Below are 18,306 nucleotides of genomic sequence, written 5' to 3'. Positions count from 1 at the left end.
GGGTCCACTCCGGGTCTTCTGCGGGACCGAAGGACAGCCCCCCCCCCAAGCCACCGGGTGCGTGAAAATAAAATTATAAAAATTTAAAAGGCGCCTAAGGCGTGGGGCCCAATTCCAGGGAATCGGCTTAAAGCTGGCCCTGCAGGTATTTATCAAGTGATCCATCCTGTCGCCCATCCCCACCTTCTGCAGGGACTGGGAACCTCCGCACAGTTAAAGGGGAGAGCCAGGGAGATGAGCACAGGCAGCCCTCCTCTTAGGAAGGAGGCAGTAAAACGGGGAAAGCTCTTTTCCCTTTACTCCTCACACCTCAACTCCACCGCCCGCACCTGCTCTGCAAAGGGTATTAGTAAGTGAACAGAGAATCGTTGGAATCCAAGTCGCGCACGCGCGTTTGCGCTTCCCCCAACCATAGGCTACAGGGAGAGCTCGCTCTCATTCTTGCCCTTCTCATCTAGACGCCGCCGCACGCCTCCAACCCCCTTCTCGCGCACTAGGGGTCACGTGGCTCTTCGTCGGGTTCTCTCCCTCTTCGTGGCCCCGCCCAAGCGCGGCGCGTGGAGGTGGCGGCGGGGGGGGCGGCGCGGTGTTTTGGCGCGCGCGCTTTTGGAACTGTTTGCTGCGCGCCGCTGGCCCGTCCCTTTGAGCGGAGAGCCCAGCGCCGGGCAGGATGCGGAGCCTCGAGGAGGTGGAGGCCACGCTGCATATCGCGAAGCTGAACCCGGTGGAGCTGCTGCCGCCCGTGCACTGCCTCAGCTTCAGCCCCCGCGCCAGCGCCGGAGAGTGCTGCCTGCTGCAGCTCGAGCCGGGCCTTTGCGCCGAGCTGGAGGCGGGGCGCAGGTGCGGAAGTGGGCCGGCCTGGGACTCGCGGGGGACCGGGCTTGCAGCGCCCCCTGTCGGGCGGGCAGAAACGATAGGGGTGGGGAGGTTGCCGGGACCGTGGCATGCGGTCGTGTCAAGGGGGTAGATCACAGTTAAAATGGGTCTGTACTATTTGCCAAACCGAAAACCTCCCTGAGCCCGTTGCACATCTTTGCTGGGTGGAGTTTAAATTTATATTTTAAATTTTTTTAATTATATATTTGTGAAAATGTGAAGTGATCAATTTTTGGATACCTAGAACATCCTACGAAGTGGGTATTCACCCACGAAAGCTCATGCTCCAGTACGTCTGTTAGTCTATAAGGTGCCACAGGATTCTTTGCTGCTTTTACAAATCGAGACTTAAACGGCTACCCCTCTGATATAGAACATATCTGTTTCCCACGTATAGCACAATTAATGAAAATGTGGCTCTCAACTTCTAAACATTTCTGCCTGTGAATAGTTCTTTTGAGCTCAATAGGACTATTCATGAAGTGCGTACGTGTGAACCACATTTGTTTTTTGTGGTTCTGGGTAGTTTCTTTTGGTTTAAACAATGGGATGTATTCTGGTTTGGGGGGGTCACAGAGAACTCTGGAGCATGGAGCCCTGGGACCAAGTGTGGGTGGCTTGGGGGATGTGGTTTTGAAAACCCCTTCATTTGACTACAGTTGCCCTCCAAGGCAGGGGTTCTCGACCTTTTTCTTTCTGAGAACCCCCCCCCCCCCCCCCCAACTGGCTATAAAAACTCCATGGCCCAGCTGTACCACCACACCTGTTATGCATATAAATGCTGGCATTAGGGGGTAGTAAACAGGGCACTTACCCAGGGCCCCATGAAGCTAAGTTGCTCAGGCTTTGACCTCAGCCTGGGGTGATGGGGTGAAGAGGCTTTGGCTTTCTGCTCTGGGCCTCAGTGAATCTAATATCAGAGGGGTAGCCATATTAGTCTGGATCTGTAAAATCAGCAAAGAGTCCTGTGACACCTTGTAGACTAAAAGACGTTTTGGAGCATGAGCTTTTGTGGGTGAATACCCTCTTTGTCGGATGCATGTAGTGAATCTAATGCTGCTCCTGCTTGGAGGGCCCCCTGAAACCTGATCAGGGCCCCTGAGAACTGCTGTTCTAAGGCAAACATGTAAGAAAATGTTAAAAATCATATGTAAGTAGAATTTTTTTCTGAAGAACATTCAAAGTTACACTGTTAATAGGTCTGGGTTTGTATTAGAGGAGTAGTTGTGCCATTACCCAATGGCCTGAATTAAGTTGGGAGCGACTGGGACTTCAGTGTGGCATTGGTCATGTATATGAGCTTGCAGGATCAAGATTTAAAAGATAAGAAGGTGAGTGAAATGAACAAATGAGCAAGTGGTGTGGGAAGGAGGAAGGGGTAACAGTAATACGATTAAACTAACTGTATGTCACAACTTGTAGATATGATATTCCAATTGGTATCAGTAGTCATAACCGCAACTTGCCACCTGGTTAGCAATACACCTCTACCCCAATATGATGTGACCCACTATAACATGAATTCGGACATAATGTGGTAAAGCAGTGCTCCAGGCGGGTGGGGCTGCGCACGGGCGGATCACAGCAAGTTGGATATAACGCGGTTTCACCTATAACGTGGTAAGATTTTTTGGCTCTCAAAGACAGTGTTATATCGGGGTAGAGGTGTACTTTTAATATATTTGAAATGTTATGTTATCTGTAAATAAAGATGAATATTCCTTTGCTATTGTTGCATTTAAAAACAAACACTTTGTTTTTAGCCTAGTGATCCGTGGTGAAAAAGATGAACAGGCTGTGCTGTGCAGTAAAGATAAAACTTATGATATGAAAATAGCAGATACTTCAAATACGTTGCTGTTTATCCCTGGCTGTAAAACTCCAGAACAGCTGCTTGCAGATCAAGCATCATGTAATATCATTCACACCCAGGTATATTTTTTGTTTCCTTATTGCCTATTTTTCATATTAGTGTTACATCTAAGGTGCATGTTATTATAATGTCTTACAATTGCAAATGATCAGCATGAGTGTATTAACATAAAACTTACCTCTCATGGCTTCAGTTGTCATCTGTTTAACAGATCCAAGCATATAGTCTATTTTTGGTGATGCAGTAAGTACTCATGGTGCTTAGTAATGTGAAAGAATAGATATTTTCTCCTTCACCCAAGTGAGCTGTTTTAAATGTGAGACACAAGGAGCAAATTGACACTTTTACGTTAGTAGAGTGCCTGTTTAAATAGCCTACCTTCAAAGGCAGATTGTGCTGCACTTTCTTAGTTCCATAGTTTAACAAAATATCTTCAGAGATGACTCTTCTATCCTAACTGTTGCATCTGGAAAGATTCTGTGGGGTGGAGGATTTTAGAATTATGAGTTTAAAGAATTCATTGTTTCCTCCCCTTTGAAGCAAATATAATAAATCAAATTTTCCTAAAAATGGTTAGGAAAATATTATCACTTGCTCTTAATTTTGTGCAGTGACTATAATGACATCACTAAGGAGGAGTCACCCTCCTCCCGTCCTAGAACAATCAGAACATTATTTATTCCACAAAGTCCGCAGTTCTGCTGGTATGAAAAAGTAGATTAACAAGGAAGTAATATTCCTCCTCTTTCAGTCTTGCTATGTTATGTAATGATTTTTTTAAATCACATGCACCAAGATAACTTTCTGTCAAATCACTTTTGTTGTTTTTTTTTGGTTGGGATCTTTCCTAAGACCCTCCCAAACATGTTGTAGTGTATAAGTTGAAAACTCTTTGTGGGAGGTACTTTCGTTTTGTTGTGTGCATAGTGCTAAATACAATGGGGTTGGGGCCTGTAAGTGCTACCATAATACAAATAATGAGATAAATTACCTTTCTTCCGGAAGCAGTATTGATAGGCTCATGCATCAGTCCAAAGAGATGATCACTCAGGAGCAAGCACTCCCTTTCCAAGGGTCTGAGCATTCTGCTATGTTTGTCCAGGGTGAGCAACTAGCTCTGGCTATGAACTCACATGTGTTAGCATATTTTTCTACCACTAAATGACCAGGACTATTATCTTCTCTGAGATTTGAAAATAAATGAAAAATAAGCACAGAAAAAAAGACCCAAATGTTGTAGTTATTCTGCTTGTGTAATTGCCATTGTATATGAAAAGAGCTGGAGAACTGAGGTCATAAACTAATATTTATTTAAATAAACTAATAGGCAAAAACTATAAACAAAAAAAAAGGTCTAAGATTTCCAAACAGAATTTGTATATAGCATTTTGTAGCTAGGCTGCTTTATTGAGTAGTAGTGTTTTGGTTTTTTTAATTGACAATCTAGCTTCAATAGTTAAAGGGACAATTTAAAAAAAAAAATTACGTAAAAATCAGATTTGATCGAACATCTTTAAAATCCTGACTTCTTAAAATACATTTTTTTTAAAATTGAGCTTTTCTGTTACTCCAGCTGTTAACAGGATTTTTCATACAGGGATAGGGGCTGTGGCTGGATCTGAGAGCAATAACACTAAATGAGCTTGCAGCCTGCTGTGCCTTCCCCATTCTGTGCTCTCACCTGTCCGATTGATGGCCTCCTCAACAGCCAAGCATTGACTAATGCCTCCTATCATCTGAACTCCTCAGTAGGACTTTGGGGGATGCCCAAGGTATGCTTCAGAGATGTACCAACGCACCCTGAGATTCCTCTGAAGAGCCTAGTGAGTTTAGAAGATTGAAGGCCTTGTATCAATTACACTGCTTGTTTTCAGTTCTCCCTATGTGGTAGATTAGGGAATGAAGGCAGTTCTTCCGTCGGTTGCCCTACTCAGCTTCTGTCATGTCCTGTCTCTGTATAGATATCTTGGGCAAGGGAGACACCCACCTTGGCTCCAAACCCTGCCATGGTGTCACTGGTAAACCTCTTTTTCTGGGCCTGGGGAAAAGAAATGTGAAGTATTTTTAACAATGACCTCTGGGCACACTTAGTGCATGTACCTGGCTTACATAGCTGTGTAGCGAACATCTTCTTTCCCAAGATGCATGTTTAAAGAAGTGATGAGTCATAGCTCCCTTCTTCATTCATTGTGTAGTAAAATATCCATTAACTAGGAGTTCAAGAATGTGGGAAGTAATTGGAAAGATGAGAGAAGGAGAATAAAAAGATGGGTTGTGGAGAGCAGCAAGACTGAGGTATTAAGAAGAAAAGAACAGATGTTGAAAGGGGTGAAATTGACAGGACTTTAAATTATCCGGCCATTAGCAGGTATTGTCTGTATGTAGAGACCAGCTGGTTTCTTTGTCATGTAGACAGCAGGTATGCTTTTATTACTGAACTACAGACTTCTAACTCTTATTACCAATAATGGACTTCAGTGTGGAGAAAATTTCTGCCTACACTTCTTTAGAAAAGAAGAACAATCTCTTAATAAAAATCTTGTTGTTTGTTTTTTATGTGACCTCTGTAAAATTCATTGCTAATTATTCTTTGCAAGTTACTTTGGCTGACAGTGTTAAATTAAATGAGTCACCGAACATTTAATTTCTTTTTGTAGATTGCTGGTTTTTCCAATAATTACTGGGAATTAAGGAAATGTCGACCTAAACTAAAGAAACTAAAGAAACTTCTAATGGAAAATCCTTATGAAGGGCCAGACAGTGAGAGAGAGAAAGCTCTGACTGACTCAAAGGTGAGCCTGTTAAGTAAATCACTTCCTTCTTTTTAATTTTCCTTTGTAATTGGTAATGATATAAAAGCCTAGTAAAGCTACATTCTTAACTAGAAAAAATGCCTTTGCACCCAGTTTTACTGAATTATGCAGAACTGTGCACTTGTACACAGTCCTGCCCTGAGCTGCGCACTTGTACACAGTCCTGCTCTGAGCTGCTTTTTCTCCCTGCTTGAGACAGCCTGGCATGCTAGCCTAGTCGGGAATTGCTGGCAGTGTTACTGGCTGCAGTCAGTAGGTTGTTTGCCTGATGGTATGCAGAAGAAAAAGAAAGGTAGTGAGAAGAAACGGAGTCTTGCTTTTTTGTGTAGACTAGAGCGTGGTTTTCAAACTGCGGGCCGTGACCCAGTACTCGGTCGCAGAATGTAAGGCACTGAGTCGTGGCGGCTCTGGTCAGCACTGCTGACTGGGCCATTAAAAGTCCCACTGGTGGTGCTGCCCGGCTAAGGCAGGCTAGTTCCTACCTATTCTGATACTGCGCTGCACCCCGGAAGCAGCCAGCAGCAGGTCTGGCTGCTAGATGGGGTGGGAGCACGGGGCTCTGCACGCTGACCGAGTACTGACTCCGCACTCTGTTTCCTGGCCAATGGGAACTGAGGGCGGGGGGGGGCGCCTGCGGTCAAGAGCCTTGCGGAGCAGCTTCTGCCTAGGAGCCGGACCTATTGCTGGCTGCTTCCGGGGCGCAGCGCAGTCCACAGTGCCAGGATAGGCAGGAAGCCTGCCTTAGCTCTCCTGTTGCACTGCTGACTGGGAGCTGCCACAGGTAAGCCTGCGCACCCCAATCCCCTACCCTAGCCCTGAACCCCCTCCTGCAAAGCCCTCATCCCTGGCCTCACCCCAGAGCCTGCTTTCCCAGCCCAGAGTCCTGACCCCCTCCCACACCCTGAACCCCTCATTCCCAACTCCACTATGTAATGGGCATCAACAATTTTCTTCAACTAAAAAAGTCTGAAAACCATTTGACTAGAGGGTAGTGAGAATTACTGTCCCCCTCTTGCAGGGGAAAGACTTATACACTAAGCCAGCAAAATGAAGCCAGAAGTTGCGGGGAGGAGGGACTGGTAACGTCCATTTTGAAATCTTAAGGAACTGGCTATCTAAATCCCCCAAATGTTATGTGACTATCAGATGTAGTGGCTTTCCCCACAGTTACTTGTGGTTCTTGTGACTTCATCACTTACCCTATGTAAAAGGCACTCACCACTAAGGAAAGAGAAGTAAAATGATATGGGAAGGAAGAGAAGTAGAATAGCAAGGGTGATATGGTTGAAGTGGAGGGAGAAATGGTTGAGATTACTCCCAAGGCAAATGTAATTACAGAACTCTACTGCCAGTGATGGGTTTTATTTTGCTATTAACATGCAAGTTCTGCCTTTATAAAAGCCAATTCAGACATCAAGAATGGTCAGAATGAGAGGTATGAATCAGCTGACCTAAAACATAATGCAGGTCTTGAGGAAATATTAAATAAAGATGGAGTAAAGTACAGTTTCTGAACATTTACGTATGATCTATAAGCTGACTAATTTTAAAGCTAACTTATATTTGCATGATAATACAAATATCCTTTCAGATATTAATGCTCAAAGGTAACATCTAAGACTTCTCTGCATTTAAAAGAAAATACTTTTAACATGGCTGTTTTGTCTAATTATCTTGTGAATTTTGGTCAGAATATAGAATATTAGAGGAATAAAAATAATTTTTTTTGAAACAACATAAGATTCTTAACTGTTATAGATAACACTGTGGAATTTTAAATTAGATTGTAAATTCCTTGAGAGGAGAGGCTACACCTTGCTATGGGTGCTGATTCTGACTGGAGTCCCTAGATGCCACCACAATACAAGTGATTATATGAATTTTTGCTTTGCTCCTTATTTAGTCCTTGCATTTCTCTTGGCATGTGATTTTTATTTTTTTATTTTTTGTCCTCTGCATGAAAATGATAGTTCAGTAGATTATGAAAACATGAGTTTCCTATAACACAGCATACTGCTAAAGTGTTTGTTACATTTAAATATTTCACTGCTAAAGTAAAACAGCGAATATTTAGTATCCAGGTACAGCAGCACTAAAGTGTGAGGCAGAAAGTGAAGAATACTGTTGCCAGTGAAATTACAGTCAAATTTAGACAGACTAAATGACCTAAGATGTAACTTGCTTAAAACACTTGAGTTCATATATGTACTTTTACATAGAAATCCCAGGCTGCTTAATGAGCATTAGTGGTCTGGATTTTGGTGTTGCTTCTCATCTGAAAGAAAGCATATGCAGCAGTGCTCTCAAACACCATTTTATAGGACATATATTCTATTCTAACTCAGAGTATTGTTTCATCTGCTAAATTGCCAATAACATTTCTTGAAGTGCCTGAGCCTAGCTTGGAGGTCAGCTGTTGAAGTATTGACATAGTCCCAACACTGCTGGGTTTGTGAGGTGTCATGGTACTACAACATGCATCCTAACAGAAAAGGAAGGAAGCATGGAAGAGAAAAAAGCAATGACTAGGAAAGAAGAGAAATATGGAGGAAAAGAACATTTTTTTTATCTCAAAATTAAGATGGTGTCCACGAAAGTTAATGGTGGTTTGCTGTTTTGCCTTCTCCTAGTCTACCAGATTACTTTACTTAAGATGAATAAATTCATTCCTGCAAGGAATTTTTTTTAAAAAACAAAAACTTAAGTATTAGCTTAAATATTAGATGTGCCTTTTTTAAAAATGTAATGGCATAACAAAGACAAACCTGGTGAGGTGCATTTTGGCCAATCTGGTAGAACATGTTTGTCAATTATTTGGACTGATGTGAAGCAACTTATTTTGCTGACAACGATTGAGGTAACTCATTCACTTTTCAGAATTTGTTTTGCCTGATTTAAACCTGCTTGAATACTGTACGTTTTAAAGTGACCATCCTCCACAGAGGGGGAATGAAAAGCAAATGGGTACTTTACATAGGATGCCCACTTGAGCCAGTCTGACTTCTGGAGGTAGTCTTATATCACTGGTACATGGTGCAAAGGCTTCCTTTAACTAGAAAGAATGTTATTTTAAAAAAAAATTGAATGATCTTTGGAGAAACTAGTTTAAATTGCAGGAAAAGATTGTTTGCAAATTTGAACTAGTGTGGTAAATTTAAGAGACTTCAAAACTCTGCAAAAGCCAAGCCTTCACTCTGTTCTTCCATCCCTGTTCTAAATAATGTTTATCTTCATTATAGTTATATAAGGTAATATTTACTTACTTCAATTTAGCGTTAGCCAGGGTTGAAGGTAACCCATTTTTTCTTCTTGCATGTTGCAGTATACAATGGAAGATTTGCTAGATCGGATTCAAGCAAGTGAGGAGGAAATACTGCATCAGTTGCAGGTTATAAACGCCTGTAAAATTGAAGGTATTTGTCCCTATAGGTAGGATATGCATTATTTTGTAGCATAAGACATGGGGTCAACTTAGTGAGGAACATGCTGGTCTCCGCTCCATTCTACTATTCTGTTCCTTTTTCTTCTCTTGTTAAATGTTGTTTAAATAACACTTTAAGAGCTTGGTGTTCTGTTTGTGCCTTGAAAAGGAGTTGAGACTCACGCCACGTCTATATGACGCGCCATATCGGCGCGTTACAATCGATTGCTCGGGGATCGATATATCGCGTCTCATCTAGACGCGATATATCAATCCCTGAGCGCGCTTACATCGATTCCGGAACTCCACCAAAACCAACGGAGTTCCGGAATCGACATGGCAAGCCGCGCACATCGATCCCGTGCGGTGAAGACGGGTGAGTAGATCGATTTTAGATAATCGATTTCAGCTACGCTATTCTCGTAGCTGAAATTGCATATCTAAAATCGATTTTTGCGCGTCGTGTAGACCTGGCCTCAAGTGTGAGAACCCTGAAAGATATTTTCAGAGAAGCAGAATTACAAAGTATTATTACATATTTCTTCTGTTTGGCAGGATGTTGGCGGGTTCTAGAATTTGATTATGAGATGAAACTTCTGAATCATGTGACTCAACTAATAGATTCTGAATCTTGGTCTTTTGGCAAGGTTCCTTTAAGTATCTGTCTTCAAGAACTTGGACCCCTGGAACCCGAGTAAGTATCTTTTTGTTTCTTTGTGCTTAAAGCACTAGAAAACAAATTACTGTTACCCATATTAATCATCATTAGTATTTGCACTTACCTTAGAGGAGTCCTATAATATAACTATATTCAACTAACAGTGGTCAAGATTAGAAGTTCTTTGACTCTGTAAAACATAAATCCATTTCACCTTCAAGGTACAGTCCTGCTCTGAGGTCAGTGTGGAGCTGCACTGGCTCATAGTTTCGAACACATTCATTGCTACAACCTACTTGGGGCGGAAGGGATGCACTTACCCCCTGCCCACTCTAAATACTTCTGGCCACCTTTGTTGTCTGGTATGTAGGTGGGACAGGGCGATGGCCTGTCTCCTCATGTTTTGCAGGAATCTTTTGTCCTCCAGAGAGGCAGTCCTTTTATAAAGGGAGTATGTGGGCTGCACTTGTGTCCCTTGCTGTGCATGAGGCACAATGAGGGCTTTTTTCCCCCCCACCATTTTTTTATGTGCTCCAGGGGAGCATAGCATGGGCCTGAGTAATTTTATGCAGTAAAGATCAGGTCTGGCTAGACTAATCTCTGTTCCCTGATCACTGTCAGATAATGCGTGTCGGGATTACAAAAGATCCTACTCCAGTCTCATGGCAGGCAAAAGTATCCACTGATTCCAGTGACAAGTGGTAAAATGTACACTGACACAACAGCTAAAGTGCTGTTCGTACCCACTACTTAATTGGCAAACTGCTGCCCATGGTGGAATACCATTCAGGAAGCATGGCAAACCAAAACTGTGTGGTGGGCACCTCTTGCATAATCATTTTGTATTAAGCACTGGTACTTCTGGTAGTATAATGCTATATTTGAATAAATATCAGTGATCATATTAATCGAATAGTATTAAAATATTTACAGGCCATTCCATTCAAATTACAAGGCTATTGAATTGTGATTGCCAACTGAGGCTTTATAAATTTTTGTTGAACTTCATTTGGGGGGGGAAAAAAAAACATACTGACATTTTGCTTTCATCCAAAATCTGCAAAGTAGTACAAGTTAGGCTATAATTTGATGCAACCAGTCCATAAAATACCTTTTATTAATATGTTATACATAACTGCAGGGTTTTGTGAAACTCTGTGATGCTTTTTGCCAGTGAAAAATGAGAGAAGGCAAGAGTCTCTATTTTCCTTCCCTCTGTACCTCTTCAAAGCACATGGGAGTGGGTACTAGGGAGGCAGCAGGAGATGACGTTGCTGGGGTAGTGGACTGAACCACGGCACATCCCATCCCCTATTGTCTTTCCTGCTTTTGCCTTGCCTTGCCTGTCCCTGTCCCTGTTTCAGTATTAGTGGGAGGGAGGAAGGTATTTGTAGTGTTTTTTTTAATGATTGTATGCTAATTAACTTTATATAATACATTTTTGCAAACTGCATTCCTTTGCCATGAACCTGAAATGCACGAAAGTAGATCTTAAAGTTTAACATTTTCTTTCAGAGAAATGATTCAACATATTCTTTTAAGTTATGGAATGAAATATACTGATGAAGGTAAGTTATGGCAGGGATGCATTTATTAAGAAAGGAGAGTTAAGAATTAATAAATTACATCACTAAAATAAAATGTAAGAGAGTACAGAGGCTAACACTGAGTTAGGAAATGTTTAGGCTGATTATCATGGAAAATTTCTGTAACTGTGAGGTCTACTAAACTGTGGGAGAGGGAAACTAGTGTCATTAGAGAAAAATCATGAATTAGCAGAGAGGTGCCTGAGATAAACTAGTAGATCTTTCCAATTCATAATTTCTGTGGTTGAGTTTGAATGTGTTGCACAGCATTAAAGAACTTTTTTTCTGATGGATTTTGTTATCCAGGCATTTGAATTAACTTGTGTAGTAGGGCATAGTGGCTCTTAGAGGACTACAAGCCCAACATGAGTGTTTCTGATTTCAGACCATAATCGGGGGTTGGAATGAGTGTTGGGAAAGGCAGAGCTATAGAAGGCACTCTACCTGTATAAGCTGAGACCAGGGAAATAGCAAGACATGGTGTGGAGTTCTCCACTAAGGGCGTTGGGAATGGCACTATAGCAGCAATGACTGTTGGGATATCTCTAAACAAGGCGCATGGGAGCGGTTGGTTGGTTTGAGCCCAAGGAAGTGGCTTGGAAGTCTGTGAGAGGACCTGGATGCAGGAGGAGCTTGGGAAGGGAGAAGGTGAAGCAGCTAAGCTTGAGACCCAGGGTTTGCACATTTTTTTTTTTTTTTAATGGGCTTTGGACTAGGCCTTTCAGAGACTGGGAGAAAGTGCACCTCACCCTCTTCATTTCCCTGTATCAAGGGAGAAGACAAGGATATGGACCTTGAGGAAGTTAAAGGACTACTGAACTGTTTAGCTCAGAGAGTGCAAACAGCTGTTGATATCAGACTTGCATAAAGAAGAGTGAAAGAGATGGGGATGGAGCGTAAAAGGACTGTTTCACCTGAGGAGGGTCAGGTCTATTGATGATAGTCCTGATCAACAGGGCTAAAAGCTGAGGCCAGTAGAGGACTAAGGATGTACTTGTTTCTGATCTGACTCTTGTTTACCTGGGAAGGAAGGGGACTTTAGTTTAGCCTGAGGGTAAAACATAATCAAATTTCTCAATCAGACCGAGGGGAAACTTAGGCACAAATTACCCTGCTGGGAGGGGGAAACTGCAGAACAGAGGGGAAATTTGAGGCATAGAAATGTCCTGATACCAATGCAGGTAAGAACCTATGAATGTAATTTTTTTTCCCTTTGCAGATGAAGTTTATTTTGAAATGAATGCAGATAAAATATGCACAGCTACAGCACAAATGCTCTTGCAAAATGCAGTTAAATTCAATCTAGCAGAATTTCAAGAAGTATGGCAACAAAGTGTTCCTGAAGGGCTGACAACAAGGCTGGATCAGCTCAAGGTAAAAACTAAACTAGTGGATTCGGTTTCATGTATTAGCAGAATGTTCTTACTGGTGTATTGTGTAGGACAGAGGCTGGCATGCCACTTCTGAAAGGTTGCCAAGTCTTCATTTATTTACTCTAATTTAAGGTTTCACGTGCCAGTAATACATTCTAGCATTTTTAGGTGTCTTTCTATTAAGTCTATAATATATAACTAAACTATTGTTGTATGTAAAGTAAATAAGGTTTTTAAAATGTTTAAGCAGCTTCATTTAAAATTAAATTAAAATGCAGAGCCCCCTGGACCGGTGACCAGGACTCAGGCAGTGTGAATGCCACTGAAAATCAGCTTGCGTGCCGCAGGGTGTCTGCCCCTGGTGTAGGACTTATACATGAATCGTGAACAACTGGCTTCTTATTTTTTATTTCAACAGTATTTGCCAGCAGTTGAGAGAAGCATCCTGGTCCTGCATTAAAGCACTTATGAGGTGTTTTCTGTAAAGTGAAACTGCCTAGGACCTCTTCATTGTAGGAGCATGACAGGGCTGTCCTAGCTGTGTTCCTGAACCCGATACACATAGCTATAGAAGAGAAAATTCAAATCTAGAGTCTATTACTATCAATATAGACAGAACTAGAAGTCCAACAGCCTTTAATGATTCTAGCATGCTGCAACTAATATAAATTTTGTTGAAGGTGGTAGTGGGGTATCAAGTTGTGTATTTTTACACACTCCTCTCTCTCAAGGGTTGTGAGAACTACTTCCTTCATGATGGCAGGTACTGTGAAGGCTTCCATTTTGCTTTTAGTATTGCTACTACTTGTACAGTTTAGGTGTTAAAAATACTGAGAAAAATGGCAATAGTAACACAAATTGATATGACAAGAGATGGGAGGTTTGATCATATTTTCTGTGTTAAAATTTGTCATCCTATTGTTGTCCCTATAGGGTTTGGCTCTGTTGGACAGAAACTCAAGACCAGAGACTATCTTCTTGCTAAAAGTAGAAGAGTTGCCTGAGGATAACCAGGAAAGGTTCAACAAGTTATTTACCATTCGGGAAAAGTGGACAGAAGCAGATATTGCCCCATATATTCAGTAAGTAGTTCACTACTAAGCATAATACTGTTTTAAAGTACAGTAAGTACATAAAGCCTTCTGTAGTACTTGTAGTATATACTTGGTTGCATCATGGACAACGATAGCTGATAAAAACTTAGAGCTAGATTTTTATCGCAAATTCTACATGAGTAAAATATAATTACAGTATAGTCATTCAGAAGTATTATCTGTACTTTGACTGTGAACATTGAGGATGAAATCCTGGGCCCCACTAAACTAAATAGAAGTTTTGTATTGACTTTGGACAATTCTACCCTCACTGAAGTCAAAGGATAAAAAGCAAAAAGTTATAAACTGTCTTCCAGTAGGCCTTTTTCTCCCTTTAGGAACACTATGTGACCCATACATGAGCTGTCTTGAAATCAAAATCTTTATTGGAAGTTATGTAACAACTTTTCTCTTGCAGATTATTGAGAGTGAATTCACAGTGGGTGTTGAACCACACTATGGAGAAAGGACAGCCAGGCTAGTGGAAGATGAAGGGATCAGAAGAGCATAGTCAGCAAATACTTAGTGAGGGAAAATTGAAAGATTAGCAGCAAATATTTATGACTTTAGAGAAAAGTCCTTGCCTCAGAGCTTTGAGCCAAATTCTGCCGTTCAGAGTAAAATCTGAAGTAATGCCATTGACTCAGGCTTGGTCTAAACTAGGGGTCAGCAACCTCTGGCACTTGGCTCGCTGGGATAAGCACCCTGGTGGGCCAGGCCAGTTTGTTTATCTGCCAAGTTGGCAGGTTCGGCCAATCGCAGCTCCCATGGGCCGCGGGTTGCCGTCCCAGGCCAATGGGGGAGGCAGGAAGCCGCAGCCAGCATATCCCTCGCTCATGACACTTCCTGCCTTCCCCATTGGCCTGGGACGGCGAACCATGGCCAGTGGGAGCCGCGATCAGCCGAACCTGCCAACTTGGCAGATAAACAAACTGGCCCAGCCCACTAGGGTGCTTACTCTGGTGAGCTGCGTGCCAGAGGTTGCCGACCCCTGGTCTAAACTTATCAGTACAGCTATGTCCATCAGGGGTGTAGAAAAAAGCTACATCCCTGACCAATATGGCTATGCCAATTCCCAGTATAGCTACAGCTATGTGAACTGAAGAGCGTTTTTGTTGACATAGCTAACATAATTCAGGAAGGTGGTGTATCCACACTGACAAGAAAACCCCAGTGTACTCGGAGTTTATACTACGGGGCTATGCTGATATAGCTATGACGGCATGAGCTCTATAGTGTAAACAGCTGTACTGGTGTAATGGAGAACAGAATTAGCCTTTTGCCTTTTTAGACTGTAAGTTATTCAAGATAGGAACCATCTTTTGTGTTTTGTAAAGTATGTAGTATGCTTTTGGGAGTTACATAAATGCAGCAAGGTATGCTGAGGTATGAATTTTAGATGACTGAAAGCATTTTGTGAGAAGTACACCAATAGCTTATTAACAAACATTCTAGCCAGGCTGATTGGTACGTTAGGAAAACAGGTTACTGAAACAGTTTGTATTCAATCCTGAAATAGTTTGTCCTGATAACCATTTTTTTTAAGTTACTTAAGAGTGTTTTCACCACTTCTTTTTTTTTCTCTCCAGAGACTTATGTGCAGAGAAGCAAACAGTAGCTGCACTTCTGACCAAATATGCTCGTTCTTCCATGCAGAATGGAGTCAAAGTTTATAACTCTAGAAGACCCATCTCATAACAAGAAACAACCTTATTTAAGAATCAAGAATACATCAAGAAATAACAAGTGGTGGTAGTCATACCAGAATTATTTGTAATTATGTAGCAAGATCAACTAATTTGAAATGTCACTGTTGTGAAAGATCTGCCAGCTTAAAAAAGTGTAGTACTATACACCAAAGACAGTGGAATTCTTTATTTTAGATCTTTGTGGAAACAGTTGCTCTACTACAATCTAAAAACACACATTGCTGGAATCTAGGGTCCACCACTTAACCAGGAAGACTTACAAATTTCAGTTCAATACAAAACAAAGTTGTAATTTGTCTTAAAACTGTAGAAGCAAAATAAACTCTATCCTTACTTTACTTGCCCTTTGTGCAAAGTTTGCGCACACTTTTTTTCTTAAGTCTGCTGATAGAAAATTATTACAGAGAAAACTATTGCTTCTACACAGCAGTCGTTTTCCCCCCCATTTATCTTGTAAAAGCAGTCTAGTTCCAGTGACAGTACTGAATGTAGTATTTCAAAAGCAAAGTGGAATGCTTGGTTTGTTTGCTATAAAAACTGAACTGTCAGAGCGTATTAGTTAACAACAAGCAATATTAGTGTTTTGGGCTGTGTGGGTAAAATGAGAAATTTGGCCTTATAGGTGAATTACTCATTTCCACTGTGGACTAAGACAGGTCAGGCCTTTGGAAGGTGGTCCTTATGGTTCATGTCTTTGTATGTGGATAACATGAAACAGAATTGAGGCACTTAATGTTCTGGGTTCTTGACAATTTAATACTATTGGCAAAATTGCCTTAAGTTACATAATGCTAAGGGGATGCCTCAAATTATTCAAACATGTTATGGACTCAGCAACTTTCTGTAACCTGTCCTTCACCACTGGAATACTGTCAACATAAAATTAATATACCAGAAGGCTTACATTTTTAGAAGTGGTAAATTAAACTGTTTGTAGTGATATACTGCATATCTAGACTATATGAGAACCCTAAAAAAAAGTTTCTGCAACATTTCCACCCAAATGTAAATTTTTTTTAAATGTAGAGCTGTGAAGCATATACTCTTTGTAATGTTGTCAAATTACATTTTGTAAAGGTTTTTTATAACTGGATTTCCATTTGTCATTTATTAGTAACCCCGTGCACCCCAGTTTTCTATTTGACAGCTTTGCAAATCTCAGTATTCAATGGAAATAATATTGTAAAATATGAATGCACATAAGGCATTACATATACATGTGGAAGACCACATGATGGTTAATGTGCCAATGAGTGGGGGAAGAGGGGAACAAAGCTATATAAAATAACCTGGTTTAACCCTTAAAATAGGGTATACTTATCCTTCGAATCCTAATGTAAGAGCTGAATAAACTGCAGCGCCACCACTTGCTGTTGTCAGCTTTTTTTTAAATTGAACGACAGTCTTTCCATTTTGCTAGAATATCCCCAACATAATATGGATGCTAAAAGGCTTTAGTGAACAATAAATCTCACATTTTCCATAAACTGGGTCTTCAGGGCAGAATTTGGGGGCTCTGTTTCAGGAACAGATTATCCTAATTGTTAGGCTAGTGAAGCAGGAGCGTGGGGGCTTTTTTTTTTCTTTTCTTCCCATCAAGGGCTGAGCAGCGTGTGGCCCAGGAATCCCAACTTGTGCTCCTTCCTCAGCAGTTCCATTCTCCCACACAAGACCCTCCACACAAAAATATAAAACAGGATTGGTCAGCATGTTAAGGATCAACACTTTCAATTGCTTAATACAAGATTACTCTTCCTGTGGATTTTAAATAATGCCTTACTCTGTAAAGCACCATGTAAATTTACAGTGCTACTTAGTTGGTAATGTGATCTACTGGAAAGCAGTAGGAAGCCATGATGTTGTTACTAAGAGAACTGATGTTTAGACATCAGATTTGTCTAAACACTCTAATGAATGTATAATATTCATTGCCAGCTGACTTTAATAAGACTACAATATACTTTCTCATCAGTTTTAGCAGACTGCCAAACAGGAAACAAGCTGGGTTTTAGAGTCAAAACAATCCTGGATTTGAAAAGAGGAAGTTGAAGAGATGGTAGAATAAAGATTTCAGTAACACCTTAGATCCGGGCTGGCCAATGTGTGGCTCTTCAGAAGTAATATGGAGCTCTTTGTACAGACACCAACTCTGAGGCTGGAGCTACAGGTGCCAACTTTCCAGTTGCCAGGGGGTGCTCACTGCTCAGCCCCTGACGCCACTCCACCCCTTCCCCTGAGCCTGCTGTGCCCTCCCTGCCAAAGTCTCCTGCACTCCACAAAACAGCTGATCAGGAGCAAGGGGGGAGGTGCTGATCAGTGGGGCTGCTGACATATTACTGTGGCTTTTTGGCAATGAACATTGGTAAACTCTGGCTCGTTCTCAGGCTCAGGTTGGCCACCCCTGCCTTAGGCCTGGTCTACACTACGCGTTTAAACCGATTTTAGCAGCATTAAACCAATTTAACACTGTACCCATCCACAGAACGCTCTTTATTTCGATATAAAGGGTTCTTTAAATCGGTTTCTGTAGTCCTCCCCAATGGGAGTAGTGCTAAAATTGGTATTATCATATCAGATTAGGGTTAGTGTGGCCGGAAATCAATGGTATTGGCCTCTGGGTGCTATCCCACAGTGGACCACTGTGACCGCTCTGGACAGCAATCTGAACTCGGATGCTGTGGCCAGATAAACAGGAAAAGCCCCGGGAAATTTAGATTTTCATTTCCTGTTTGCCCAATGTGGAGCTCTGATCAGCACGGGTGGCAATGCAGTCCCAAATCCAAAACGAGCTCCAGCATGGACTGTACGGGAGATACTGGATCTGATCGCTGTATGGGGAAACAAATCTGTTCTATCAGAGCTCTGTTACAGAAGATGAAATGCCAAAGCGTTTGAAAAAAAAA

At 41.6% G+C, this 18,306-nt stretch overlaps 1 protein-coding gene across 1 annotated transcript; it reads left to right on the top strand.

Moving 5' to 3' along the window:
• The first annotated feature begins 579 nt into the window (after positions 1 to 579).
• On the top strand, positions 580 to 16,769 carry DSCC1 (DNA replication and sister chromatid cohesion 1). Its single transcript, XM_032777225.2, has 9 exons — positions 580 to 840; positions 2,640 to 2,808; positions 5,407 to 5,541; positions 8,885 to 8,975; positions 9,539 to 9,677; positions 11,157 to 11,209; positions 12,447 to 12,601; positions 13,534 to 13,682; positions 15,284 to 16,769. Exons 1-9 carry the CDS (start codon positions 671 to 673, stop codon positions 15,390 to 15,392), a joined length of 1,170 nt encoding a protein of 389 aa, XP_032633116.1. The 5' UTR covers positions 580 to 670; the 3' UTR covers positions 15,393 to 16,769.
• The last annotated feature ends 1,537 nt before the right edge of the window (positions 16,770 to 18,306 follow it).

Source organism: Chelonoidis abingdonii, chromosome 2 (assembly GCF_003597395.2).
Source record: "Chelonoidis abingdonii isolate Lonesome George chromosome 2, CheloAbing_2.0, whole genome shotgun sequence".
Lineage (NCBI taxonomy): Eukaryota > Metazoa > Chordata > Testudines > Testudinidae > Chelonoidis > Chelonoidis abingdonii.
The sequence above is the reverse complement of the archived record's forward strand: the minus strand, read 5'-3'. Positions and strand labels throughout refer to the sequence as shown.

What these genes read in the sequence shown, in the direction of transcription:
- DSCC1 (XM_032777225.2), top strand. Translation starts at nt 671, where the DNA reads ATGCGGAGCCTCGAGGAGGTGGAGGCCACGCTGCATATCGCGAAGCTG. An exon ending in AATGAAATATACTGATGAAG is followed by an intron (nt 11,210 to 12,446) that starts GTAAGTTATGGC and finishes TTCCCTTTGCAG; the next exon opens with ATGAAGTTTATTTTGAAATG. An exon ending in CAAGGCTGGATCAGCTCAAG is followed by an intron (nt 12,602 to 13,533) that starts GTAAAAACTAAA and finishes TTGTCCCTATAG; the next exon opens with GGTTTGGCTCTGTTGGACAG.